The 13937-nt window shown below is 38.3% G+C and overlaps 1 protein-coding gene across 2 annotated transcripts in view; it reads right to left on the reverse strand.

The window, feature by feature from the left end:
* Window positions 1–13937, reverse strand: part of RARB (retinoic acid receptor beta) — a 771619-nt gene that overhangs the window by 414768 nt on the left and 342914 nt on the right. For both annotated transcript variants that reach the window (XM_015445023.3, XM_005545628.4), the window contains exon 4: window positions 7598–8054. In XM_015445023.3, coding sequence (XP_015300509.1) covers window positions 7598–7775 — 178 coding nt within the window. In that variant the 5' untranslated portion in view covers window positions 7776–8054. The remainder of the gene's footprint in view (window positions 1–7597; window positions 8055–13937) is intronic.

The raw sequence follows: 13937 nt of genomic DNA on the forward strand, positions 1-13937 counted from the left end.
CTGATGTTGCAAGCCCTCTACTGTCCATCTCACTTATAAACTCCCTTCCCCTCCTCTTAATAGCCAGAGCATTTATTTTCTAGCCAGTTTATTTCACAGTGTTAGTTATTTTTTCACTAATTCATTCATGTATTCATTCATTCACTCATTCATTCCAAAGATTCTCAACCCTTTGGACCCAATGCTTCCTTTAGCAACATATATCATGTGCTGTATGATTCCAAAATGAAAGTCATGGGTAATATAGGCCACCTACACATGTAATTCCAAATAAGTTAATACATTTCTCTGACTGCAATACCAAGGATAGATGGAAAAATGTAATTTGTAATAAAGTAATGGTTATTTCAATGTGTAATTGTTCAGGCATAAAGAAGTGATAACATGCTTGCCCCTCTATGCATAATTACAGTGAATGTTTTAGCTACGAATGCAGATTGATACAAGTTTGTGGTATTGGCAACTTGAATACCAAGAACAGCACTGCCATCAGTGACATGAGTTTATAAAATGATGAATGACTCTTAGAAAAGTTCCCAACAGAACAAAGATCAACCTACTATTGACTTGCATGGCAGTTAAAGTCCTAACTAATTTAGGGTATAATAAAAGCATAAAACAATGTTTTGTATTTATATGTAAAATGAAGTTATGATTTAGGATCAGTTCATCATAATTTATTTGGTCGGGGGGCGGTTCTTAACAGGAATGCCTGGTGGGACATCGAAAAGTCATGAGAACACGAGGCACTTCTTTATTATTTGCAACTATTGCATACATTGAAGGACACTCAGCCTGCTAGCCTCTGCCCACTAAATCTCTACAGTGCTCCCAATGAGCATGGCACCCAAAAGCGTATCTACAAATTTCCAAAATTCCCTCACCAGCAAGAAGCATTGATTCAATCATCCCACAAAGATGAAATGGGTTTCCACTATGTCCGATGTATTAGATTAACAGACAAGCAGAGGAGGAAAAATTATGAAAACAACTAAAGACAGCAGAATAAGACATGCATAGTAAATCAAAGTACTTACGATGCACAGTGGGTACCTGGGTGGGATGGAATGTTACAAGCTTTATAAAATCTAGGTCCTGAAGGGCAAAGAGAGATCAGGGTTTTAGATCTAAATGGTTTTCAGTGATTATGACTTCTCAGTAGGAATGCAATATCCTTAAAGACAGACGCAGTGCTTTAAAAATCTGTTTGTCCCCTCAATATCCACAGCAAACATAGACTTATGAAAAGAGGACTGACTTTGGTCAGAACAAGAAGAGTTCAAGCCCAGCCCCACCACTGAGCAAACTTAGAAAAGTTGATTACCTGGATCTTACCTTCTCTATTTCCCTTTTCCAGTTGGCAGACAGAGGTAATATAAGTAGCAAAATAAATGTTATTTTTGATAGTTAATTTTCATAGCAAGGTTAAAAAAAAATCAAGGGAATTGATGGTACCACCCCCGCATTAGTTGGTCTGGGAGCCCTAAGTTTTTGGAGGTGCTCAAATAACAGGACTAATTAGATTCGTTCTTTCACTCTCTCCCTCTCTTTTTCTACCTTCCTCTTTCCTTCTCCCTCTCCTTCTTCTTCTAGATAAAATTACAAAGATTCATTCAAACGTCAGAGGGAACTAAAGGAGAAAACACAGAAACAAAGACAGAATAAGGTGCTGCATCATGTCAGTGACAAGGCATAAATCACCAGAGTTTTTGTGGGACTGCCTGGGATACATCCTGAAGATGGCCCAGGACACTCCACCTGACCTCATGTCCAACTACCTGCATGGAGGCTAATCTCTCATCACTCAAGGTCATCTGAATATAGCCTATCTGAAATCAATAGGAGTTGCAGATGGATGCGTTCATTGAGGCAGAACTTTAGAACATGAGATATGGAAAGTCTCATTTTCTATAATGAACTCAGCCAACTCAAAGCCATTGTCATGATTCTAACTTTTCCAAAGTTCAATTTTTATAAGGTCAAAATGCTCTTTTTAAATGTCTACATTTTAACTATCTAATAAATACAACTGGGATCTCTTTATCTAAAGGAATTCTAATACAAATTCTTAAACCATTACTCCATCTTTTCTCCATTCTCAGTCCTTCCTTGTGTATATTCTTTCATCATGTCCTCCAGAGGTAAAAAATGATTGGCAGGAGTAACTTGAAGGTAAATTCATTCCTGTCTTTATGATGGCCTCTATGGACTGAAAGCCTACCTCTACTTAGGGATACACTTCCACAATTGGGACACTCCTTTGGGCATTGTAGTTAATTTGATGAAAGTGAATGATATGCTTTTTGTTTTTAATTCATGTTCATATATTCTTGATCCCTTTGGGGGTAAAGATCAAAAAACAGAATGAGCTCAGCCCCTCATTAGAACTCTTCTGAGGATTATTAGATTGATGCAAAAGTAATCATGGTTCTTGCCATTACTTTTAATGGCAACGTGATTACTTAATACATGTTATACTCAACCAGAGTCTGGGGAAATTGTAGAAACACCAAAAAGACGCAAAGATTGTTGTATTTTCGGGGAAGAGAGGCACTGAAGTAATCAATACCTGTTCACCTTTAAGGAATGGTCTCTTAAAATAATACACATGTGACTCTGGGCCTAAGAAAGTCCACCAAAATAGTTCCATTATGTCAACAGTATAAACTCTATTTCTCAAACATTCAAAGCCTTTGATCCCCCTAAGCCAATGATCAAAGGTAGGTGAAATGGGCAAAACTATTATAACTCAAATTCCCAAGAAGTGTCTTACTTTCACTTATTTTTATTTGGTTTAACAATGTAAGGATACACAGATATAAACAATACTATTATGTTTGACTTTCACAAAATACCAGCAATATATTAAGTCCCTGATATCTTAAAATCAAATGTGATTCCTGTCCAGTAGAGTCATTGTGTCAGTTTAAGGACAAATATAACTCAACAGGAAGAAGACAAGACTATGGAGTAAAAGGTGACGGTAGAAATTAATGAGTTGGATTTACTTGCCATCAATCTGCATATATCTAAAACAGGATCCCCACCTCTGAGCCAATTGTCCCGAACATGTAAGAAGGAAATTCAATCTGTGAGCACACCCTGCTTTAGACAAGCTAGGTAACAAGGCTCTTCTTAGTTTAAGACAAAAAATAGAAACAAGACTCATTTTATGTTCTGTCATTGGTAATTCTGAGATTGCACAGCCTGTCTCTCCAGAAGGTTGGGATTTTTTAAGCAAATATCCTATTTTGTGATTTTGACAGGAGAGCACTTTCTGATCATTAAAGAAGCGAGGGAAAAGAATTCGCATTTTAAGATGCTGGAGTTAAACTAAGATCATTCTGAGAGAGGTTCTGAAGCCAAAACACTTAACAATATTTTCCAGCTTGCAACAACCTATAAAAAGCACATGTGCAGCAATAAAACAGAACAAGCAGCCATGAAAGGAACATAAAGAGAGACAGACAGACAGTCGTCCAACTCTCACAGAGAGCCCTACCACATAATATTTTGAGTGTTCGCTGGCATAGCATATCAGGCTCTTCTCCCATTGGAAGTCATGCTTATCAAAGGCACTGCGGTGGCACCCTTTCAAATCTCCACTGTGATGAAAACCAATAGTGGCTTCCACAGTAGTTGATTAAATTAAAGAGGATGCAAGGTCCTTTAAATATCCATCATCTCCAAGGACTTTCTGGAACATCGTGGAAAAAAGATGTCCACAGTGGGGCCGTGAATTTTCCAAGGGATTATACTGGCCTCATGGCCCAAAACACTGGGAAAGGCATGCACTCTGGGGTCTCGAGGTCTGGATGTGGAATTTGACTCCAGCATTAACTGGTTATGTAAGCTCTTTACTCTCTCTAAGCCTCCTGGTCTTTATCTGTAAAATGGAACTTCTGTAATGTCCTGGCAGTGACGTCGAGGCTATTAAAAAGACTAAGAATGGCATACACTAAATGCTCTGTGGGTAATCCAGGATGTGCTCAATGCATGGTAGTTTTTCTTATTACATATTTTAACTCCCCCTTTTTTCATATGTTCCCTGTGTTCTAAGCTTAGGGAGACTCTATGCTGTAAAAATTAAGTCAGAATGCAAAGACAAGGGCATGTATACACAGAAGATGCTTTCAAGCTCTCTTCTGCAAATATCTTTTCTCCTTTAAGGTAGAAAGCTCTTGAGAACAGACCTTCTGAAAAGTGGCCACATCTTCCCCTCTGAATTGCCAGAGGTCACAAATCATCATACCAATAGCCAAGTATTCCACACTGCAAAAAGAACAGGGCCCACCCCTGCAAATGGCATGTGGACCAGGAGACACCTGAGTTATGTGAAATCATCGCCTATTAGAGTTGAAAAGATTTTGGGGATGACCTGATTTCACCCCTTTATAGTACAAGTTTCCTTCCTAATGTAGACTCCACCTTCATTCTTAAAAGATTTAGATATATAGTAAAACGCTGTCCTATAAATAACATAGCTGATAGAACAGAAATTCAGAGAGGTTAAATGACTGCAAAGTAGATATAACATCAAGGACATGTTTACGTGTGGGAATGGAGTCATTGTGCTGTAGGCTTAGAGAAGTTCAATATGCAGAGCTCAGGTTCAGGTCTAGGAGATAAGGCTGACCAGAGTCAGAAGTGAATGAAGGAAGGGTGAGGAGCAGGTATAACTTCAGTAGCTGCTATGGAAATTGTTCTTACTTGCTTTTGAGGTAGAGAATTCTTGAGCCTTTACAATTACTTAGTGCTGATAGACCCTCACTCCAGGGGCAGGAGAATTTATTCTTTCTAGTGAGCTGCAGAATCAAGACACGTACAGATAACAAAAGAGATATCAGTAGGTCCTACAGTTCAAAGACATGAATCTCTTTACAGTCATTCTCCATTATGTTTGTTCCCTTTTGATTCCACATTGGTCAGCTTTTCCACCCAAGTATGTGTGTTGCTAGTTATTGAGTCTACAGAATTTGGCTACCTTCCTACTAATCTCAGTACATGTACAAAACCTTAAATTTATTTTTAGCCAAGTCTGTGAGTAATTTTCAAGACTTTATCCTTTTCTAGGAACTTTTGAAAACATGGGCTTTAACAAAGACAATTCCTCCTTTGAGGGCCAACTAACAGAGTCATATTCACAGTGGCTTCTTCTAATCATTTCCATCCGAGCAGCTTTCATGTGCTTCGACTGTGGCAAGAAATAATAAAACAAGGTATTAGGGTATGAAGTAAGTCATCTTTGATGTTTCCAGGCTGAACTTTCTGTACCTAGTCCTTTTTCTGCCCCTTCTCCAAACACATTTCAAGGTGCAGTTACTTAGCACTCTGCTTACAAGGCCCTCAAGAAAAAAGTCATCAATTATTTATCCCTTTTTTTTTGAACTTCAAACCCTCTCTTTCCAAAGGTTGAATCTATATATCACCAGTTTTGATCTAGAAAATGACAACTGCATTATAGTTCAATCTAATAGTAATGGCATCTTGTACTTTATTAGTAACTGTGAAATAAAAATAATTACCTTGTATTTTGAGTGGAAAAGAGGCTTAGATATGATATATCTCAACCACTCTTCCATTTAATATGCTCCACATTTTCCTTAAAATCAGTAGTAGCCAAGACCAGGTGCGGTGACTCACAGCACTTTGGGAGGCTGAGGTGGGCAGATCACGAGGTCAAGAGATTGAGACTATTCTGGCCAACATGGTGAATCCACGTATCTACTAAAAATACAAAAGTTAGCTGGGTGTGGTGGTGCGTGCCCGTAGTCCCAGCTACTCAGGAGGCTGAGGCAGGAGAATCACTTGAACCCAGAAGGTGGAGGTTGTAGTGAGCCAAGATCATACCACTGCACTCTGGTCTGGTGACAGAGAGAGATATCATCTCAAAAAAATAAATCAGTGAAAGATAAATGAAAATAAAAATAAAAATAAATCAGTAGCCAAAGAAGCCTAAAGCCCAGAGTTGCTTTTGGGAACCTAGAGGTTTCAGACTGCCTTAGAGTCTCAATCTGCTCAATTTGATCATTCAGCATGGGAATCCTACTCATATCTCAATTTCTTGGCTACATCTACAAAATATGCTTCTGATCTCAGGAAAGAAACCTGTTAAAATGTGCTATCAGGCCAGTTGAGCAATGGAATTAGAGGCTCATAGGTGAAATTTTAATGACTTTATCAATCATTTAGACCTCCTCATTTGCTAGCTAAAAGTAACCTCATTACATCATTTGCATATTGGGTGAACATGATTTGAAACAGCACTTGTGTCAGCAAGATATTTTGAGTGCTGGTACTATGTCCATTTCTCTGGATAGTCAATAAGCTGCTTTGGCCGCTTCAACTTTCAGTTTGAACTTCAGAAGCATGGGAGAAGGGTTTTAGGCAATTCCAGAGACATTAGGGTCATAGGATCAAGCCAGAAATTCAAAACACAGAAGGAAAGAGCCATCAGCAAATCAAGTCGCTGTTTATCAGGAATGATAGAGCACTACGATTGCAATCAACATCCCAAAAGTGAAAATCCGTCATCTGTTTGCCTATCTGTCAGTCTGTCTGTCCATCCAAACATCCATCCCCTTGTTCTACGTAGGTAGAACAAGCTCCCTGCTTTCAGTGAGCTAAGGCTGTAGTAGAAGGAATGAGTGAGGCACAAAGAGCACATTATAGAAAGATTAAGGTGGTATCCCAATGATACCACGCTAATGTTTGGGGGAAGTCCTTAAAGTGAAGCAAAATGCAAAACAATCACCAGGAAGAGTTACAAAGAGCTCCTGTTGCTCTATGAGCCAGAAAGAACTTGGAGAACATGCTGTGGATGCCTGTTGTTAAATCAATATGCCTTTTCACCTCCAGATGCTAAACCAAGTAAGTTGTTATTAACAGGTGGAAAAGCTCGCTGGCTACCACAGTTTGTCTTTAAACAGGCAGAACTTTCTAAAAATTGCACAATATAGATGTTTCAATATGGAAGTCATATCAGTCTTGGAGAATTCTAACTTTGACTATTTTTATAGTACCTTACACAGAAAATTTAAGGGAAGATCTGGGATAAGAAATAGCTAGTACAGAAACAAAAGGTGTCAAGAACACTAAAAAAGCTTAATGTGATAGGAATTGGTAGCAAAGGTCTATGGGAAGTTGAGAACAATTACAGATATCATTTGTACACAGGAAATAAGTGTAAGATTCAAAGGAGATCTCACAACCAAAATAAATTTTAACTCTAGTATTATCATTAATGATTTTTATGGTATCATCTCCTAATTCACTGCTTCCATTATTTATCACATGGCCAATTTCTTTAGGTATTGACCACAGATGTTTACCCCATATGCTCATTACGTTTTGTGTTTGCATTTTATGAAATAGAGCAAAATACCAAAGCAGCCTTGAACGGGCTGAATTCTAAAATTTGCCACTTATCTAGTTTCAAATCGTATCTCTTTCCACAGAACTAAAAGTAGAATTCAAGACCAAAAGAAACCGGCAGCCAACGAAATGAGAAATTGCCCGGGATACCAACCATCCTGTTTTCTCAGGTCCCTTCATCCAATCAACCAAGAGAAAAGAGAGCAAATCCAGCAGGACTTACTTGCTGGTGATGGGGTGCTGCACCCACTCGGAGGCGGATGTCCATGAAGGCCATGGAGGGGAGGCAGGGAAAGTCCTCCGATGACAGGTGGAAAAAGTAATGGGTAGGGTGTGGCTGGATAGTGAGTCATGTGTCCATTCACTGCTGGGACCGGACATGCGTGGCCGCTAGTGGTCATGTTTCGGGCCTCACAGAAAGAAAGGTGCTCTGGAGCAGGAATACATCACTCCAGGTCTTGCACGAAAGTGAGGGAGGTAAATGCACTGCAGGAGTTGAGGCTGAGCTGTGTTCTGGGCCAAAGTCAAGATGGTTCAATTGATGACCTTGTTTCTTCCCAGCACGGTTTTTCCACCTCTCATTTTGTTACACTGATTACAGGAAGGATGCTTTCTTCGTTCAGCTTCTCAGTTCAAGACCGGGGAGACACTAGCACCTTCAAATTTCAGAGCTGTCAATTCTGTAAGAAAAAAATGAAAAACATAGGTATATATCACAAAGAAAAAATCTCTCCCTCTTTATCAAGTTATTATACAAAACATTTCCAATACTAATCCAGGTCTCCTAATTCCTTGTCTTCCTACAGTTACTACTTCCCCCTTTTCTCACATTCTAACATAGACTACAACTTTTACACAATTTAAAAATAACTGACCATCTGATATTAAATAGCAAAACCCTCCACTCCTATGTTATTTCGCTGTATCACTCTGCTAAATTTTTCTCCATGGCAGTTAAACAACTTGATATATTACATGTGGGAGTGTTTGTTTTTGTCTGTCTCCCCCATTAGCATGCACTCACCAGGAGGGCAGACTGTTTTTGTTAACAGTTATGCTTTAAGCTCCTAGAAGAGTACCTGACAAAGGAGAGACCCGGAGTATGTATTAGTTGAATGAATGAAATTTTTTTTCTTGCTTTTTTAGGGAAACTATTTAATGCTATTCTAACTGATATGCTTTCAAATTTTACTTCTTTTATATGAATAACTTTGGATTTTATTGTGGCTATTTGGAGTCATATAGCCAAGATAAATAAAATTATAGGAGAAACTATAACCTAATGAGAGAGTAAAACATTACGTATTACTTCTTTATTATCAACATCTTTCACAGTTGTGCATCCATCCATCCATCCATCCATCCATCCATCCATCCATTTGTTGACCCATTTGTCTGTCTATCCAATCACCTACTCACCAATCAAATCTCACTATTATGTGCCAGGCGCTAATGTAGGAACTGGAGATATATATAGTGCCAAAGAACACTAATGTGATTTCTGCCCTCACTGAGTTGCTAGTTTTAACAACTCTTGATTAAGGTCATATTGTGAAAGAAGCATAAACTGCCCCATGATTCATGAAGGACAATCCAGAGATGCTCAACACCTAGGATTCCTTGAGACTGGGAATAGAAGCAGCTTAAATTCTAGAGTAGGCTGGATGTAAACTTCACAGCCTCACCTTAGCCCTGATAACCAATATTAATTAGAAGCTCCCAAACTCTGCCCACTGAATGGCAACCTCTGAATGTATTCACGTGGCACGAAAAAAAAAAAAAAAAAAAAGATTCATGTGGCACAAAACAAGAGTACTTCAAGGCCAGAATAGAGTAGTTGTTAAGAGCATGATTGTAGAGCCAGTCTGTCCAGCTCAAATAATTGTGCCTCTCAGGCAATTATTTGTCCTTTCAATACGTAATTTTTTCCCTATAAAATAAGAATAATAGAATTTACTTCAGAATGGTATTGTGAGGATTAAATGAGGTAATACAACAGAACAACAGTGCCTGGTATATAGTAAACAAGAGGTAAATGGTAAACAGTAAAAGTTTCTATTAACGTTAACATATTTGTTATGTCAAAATAATATACTTCTCACAACAAGCTTGCTGGAATAGACAAGAGGTTTTGGGGTTAGGGCAGGGAGACTATATTATAGTAATCCCAGCAAAAGAATATTAGGACTAAAGCTTATATCCTTGAAGGAAGGAAGAAAACAAGGGATCTGGGTAAGGCTGAGAACAATCACTCATTAAGGCTTCTTGACTTCAGTTTGTGAAGTGAGTCAGTTTGTTTCTTATAAACCCCACAATGTTCTAGTCAAATATAATTTTCACTGACTATTTACCACATGTGAGGCACCTCACTATAAGCTCTAACCCTTTTAAGGCAGATTTTTTTTATTTTCCAGATGAGAAGAGTAAGTCTCAGGGAGTTTCAATGAATTTCCCCCAATGTCACAGAGTAAGCCCTCGGTAAGCCAGAATTTGAATCACCTTCTCTGCTCTTGCCCCTCTGCCAACCTAAGCTTATGTATTTTGAATGCCAATGTTATGCTGGTTGTACTCTACAGTGGAAAAACTCAGTGAGCAGTTGTGATGTTTGCTTCTGTCCTCACTTAGATGACATCTGCCCCAGGGCCTTGAATCCCTGGCCTATTAATATTAAAAACGAACAGTGTCAACAGTGAGACCATATGGTCCCAGGCCCCCTAGTACTCTGCTGAACTTACAAAGGAGATGACATTGCCGGTTGGCTTATACAACACACTAACTCTAAAAATCCCCCCCAAAATATCAATGCCTTTTTCAAACTTTCAAACTACAACTTGTTTCTCTGATGAAAAGAAAGTAAACAGCCTCTGAATCCTTTTTATCTCAGAGGTGCTTTTGATGCTTTTTCTTCTTAAAAACATACATTATCCAATATATTCAATAGCTTTATTTTGTAGTTTGTAGCAAATTAATTAGAAAATAAACAATACCATTTAGTATTTGCTGAGTTTCCACTCAATTTGATTTTTAAATCACACACAAAGCACAGCATTGTTATAAATGGTCTTTCTATCTCCATTTGACAAACTACCTCATTAACTGGTGGAGCTGACAGTTCAGCAAACCCACCCCCGCAGGGCACAATTCTGATTTTTAAAGCTGTTTGTTTGTTTTTTTAACCAACCAGGGACTGGTTGGGAAAAAACCATTATTCCACCCTCAATAATCCTTCATTTCTCTTTGCTTTCAAACACTGCAGATTGTCAGCATCTTGCCTGTCTGGTGGAGAGGTCTGGTATCATGTCTGGGATTTTTTTTTGTTTTCTTTTTTAACTACTTATACTGATAATAGGCAAAAAAAAAAAAAAAAATCAATGTGTCAAGAAAATCCCGACATTAGGTTGGTGGAAAATTGTCTGAGCAGTCACTGGGTCTATGTTCACATATGTGACTGATTAAGGCTATTCCTGGAAGCAGAGAATTTCCTTTGTTTCAGGCTTTTAGAAAAAAAGATTAGCAGCGCTCTTTTTTCTTTAAGCTTGATTTGAGTTTGGGCTCATCTGGGGTTCTTTCCTTCACCACCTCAGGCAAAGCAAACAGGAGCTGGTAGGAAGAGAGGAAGGAAGTAGGGACTGGGTTAGGAGGTCTTGGATTTACCAGACAAGAGATTCTATGGGTATCAGTTTAAGATTCTGTAAAAGGGGTCAAGTGAAGAGAAGTAGGCTTTATGTCACGTTTCTCAAACTGCATTTTCTAGAAAATAAGTGAAAAAAAAAAGATTAAAATAATTGTTTGCATAGTTGATACTGTTATACAATAATCAGCCTTTGATAAACAAGATGCCAGACAGGAGGAAGCATGATTGGTTTACTCACTGACCACCTGAATCATACATGCACATTTAGTGGTGGGGCCTTGGTAATCTCTGCAAATCTTAATATTTATGCCTGTGTCTATGATATCTTATTAACCAAATAATTTATTTTTCTATTTTTCTCCACACATATGTATATAATTTTCCTCTAGTTTATTATTTTGGTTCTATGAAAACATTTTTAAAGTAACATTTGAGTGACTTTCTGTTACATTTCATTCACCAGAGGTCGTTTTTGCATTAAGTTTAGCTCAAATTTGCATGTAAGTTTCCAACCTTATACTTCTCAACAATTCAAATTTATTTGATAAACATAATACTTACAACATGATTTTTAAAAGTCAAATAGTTTCTTTAGATCAGTGATTCTCAAAGCGGGTCCCTCAGCTGGCAACATGAGCATCACCAGCAAACTGGTTAAAAATGCAAATTCTCCAGGCCCCACCTGAGAGACCTATGGAATCAGAAACTCTGGAAAAAGCCATCCCTCACCTACGTTCTAACAAGCCCTCCAGAGGACTCCGATGCAGCTAACATTTGAGAGCCACAGCTCTAGACATGAGGTTGGCAAACTTCTTCTGTAAAGAGCCAGAAAGTGAGTATTTGAGACTGCGATTCATACAGTCTCTGTCACTACTCCTCGACTCTCCTGTTGTAGCAACTGATTTCACACAAAAACAGCCACAGAGAATCCATACATGATTTGGTGTGGCTGTATTCCAATAAAGCATTATTTATAAAAACAGGCAGCCTCATGAATTTGACCCATGGCCCATGCTTTGCTGACCCCTGCTTGAGACTGATAAAGAATAACAGCTCTCTATCCTTCCCATTCTTGAGTTCCCCTCAGAAGCAAGTACTTCAATTTCTTTTTTTTTTTTTTTTGAAACAAGGTGTCGCTCTGTCACCCAGGCCTGAGTGCAGCAGCACAATCACAGTTCACTGCAGCCTCAACCACCTGAGCACAAGCAGTCTTTCCACCTCAGTCTCCAGAGTAGCTAGAACTATAGGTGTGTGTCACCACGCCCAGCTAATTTTTGTATTTTCTGTAGAGACGTGGTTTTGCTATGTTGCCCAGGCTGGTCTCGAACTCCTGGACTCAAGTGATCTTCCTGCCTCAGCATCCCAAAGTGCTGGGATTACAGGTATGAGTCACCGTGCCAAGTCAAAATTTTTTTTATCTCTTGGTTCCTACTATAAATATAACTCTCTTAAACTATTGCTCACACACAGAAACCTCTTTCTCCTCTTACTCCCCACATAATTTTATCACAATTTTAAAAATAAAAATCATTTACATTATATTTACATTATGACCAGATAAATATTGTTACAGTTGAGTTACGTGATATACTGCATTTATAGTTTTCTTATAAAATTGTTTTTTTTTTTCCTGGAGCTAACAGCTTTATTTACATAATTTGATTAGTCTTCTTTGTATCTGTGAATAATTCTTTTCTAAATCTCTAACAATTTTGTCTGACATGTCATGTGATAGATGAATTCCACAATTGGAGACGTTCCTCCTGCTCCAGGGCTGATTGGCTTCTTTCCCAGTCCCCATGCACTGATGTCAGACTAGGACTTTCTATTATTGCTTCTCTCTTTTTTCGGAATCCCCATTTCCTGAAACTCATGTCTTTCTTTTCTGGCTTTCTTCAGTTGGTTAGCTTTTTTCCTAAGAGTTTTCTGAAGGATGTTATGTGGGAGGTAAATTTTTTGAGACTCTGCATGAATTACAGTATTTTTATGTTGCACTTCACATATGTTTAACAGTTTGGCTAGGTATAAAATTGTGGATTAGAAGTCATTTTTTTTTAAACAGAATTTTCAGTATGTTGTGCCATTTCCCCAAGCTTTTTACATTGCTTTGGAAAAGTCCAGTATTATTCAGATTTCTGATCCTATGTGTGAAATTCTTCCATTTCTTGTACTCTTTAATCCCAAGGATCCCTTTCTTTGCTTTATTGTGTTATGCACTTGGTAAATGTATTCAATCTGCTGACTCAAGTCCTGTTAGGAAACATTTTATTTTACGCTTCCTTTGCTAATATCTTCCTTAACTTCTGTTTTGCTGTCTCCATTTGGAAATCTTATTTAGATGGTAGACATTCAGAATTGATTCTCTATATTTTCTATTTCCACTTCATCCATTTGTTCTCCTTTCTGGAAGATACCCTCACCTTTAACTTCCAATTACTCTATTGATTTTTACATTTGTGGTAACACATTTTTAACATCTAAGAGTTTTTCTTGTCTTTTCTTATTTATACATTGTTCTTTGTCATGACTGCCATGTATTTTCTGATTTTTTAAGGATATTAAGAACAGTTCTAGGTGGGGCGTGGTTTCTCAAGCCTGTAAAACCAGCACTTTGAGAGGCTGAGGCAGGTGGATCACTTGAGATCACGAGTTTGAGAATAGCCTGGCCAATCTGGTGAAACCCTGTCTCTACTAAAAATACAAAAAATTAGCCAGGCATGGTGGCACCTGCCTATAATCCCAGCTAGTTGGGAGGCTGAGGCAGGAGAATCAATTGCTTGAACCTGGGGGGTGGAGGTTGCAGTGAGTCAAAATTGTGCCACTGCATTCCAGCCTGGGCAACAGAACAACACTCCATCTCAAAAAAGAAAAAGAAAAAGAAAAGAGAAATGTTCTTTTCAGTGTTTTATTCTGCTTACTATATTATTGA

Source organism: Macaca fascicularis, chromosome 2 (genome assembly GCF_037993035.2).
Source record: "Macaca fascicularis isolate 582-1 chromosome 2, T2T-MFA8v1.1".
Classification (NCBI taxonomy): domain Eukaryota; kingdom Metazoa; phylum Chordata; class Mammalia; order Primates; family Cercopithecidae; genus Macaca; species Macaca fascicularis.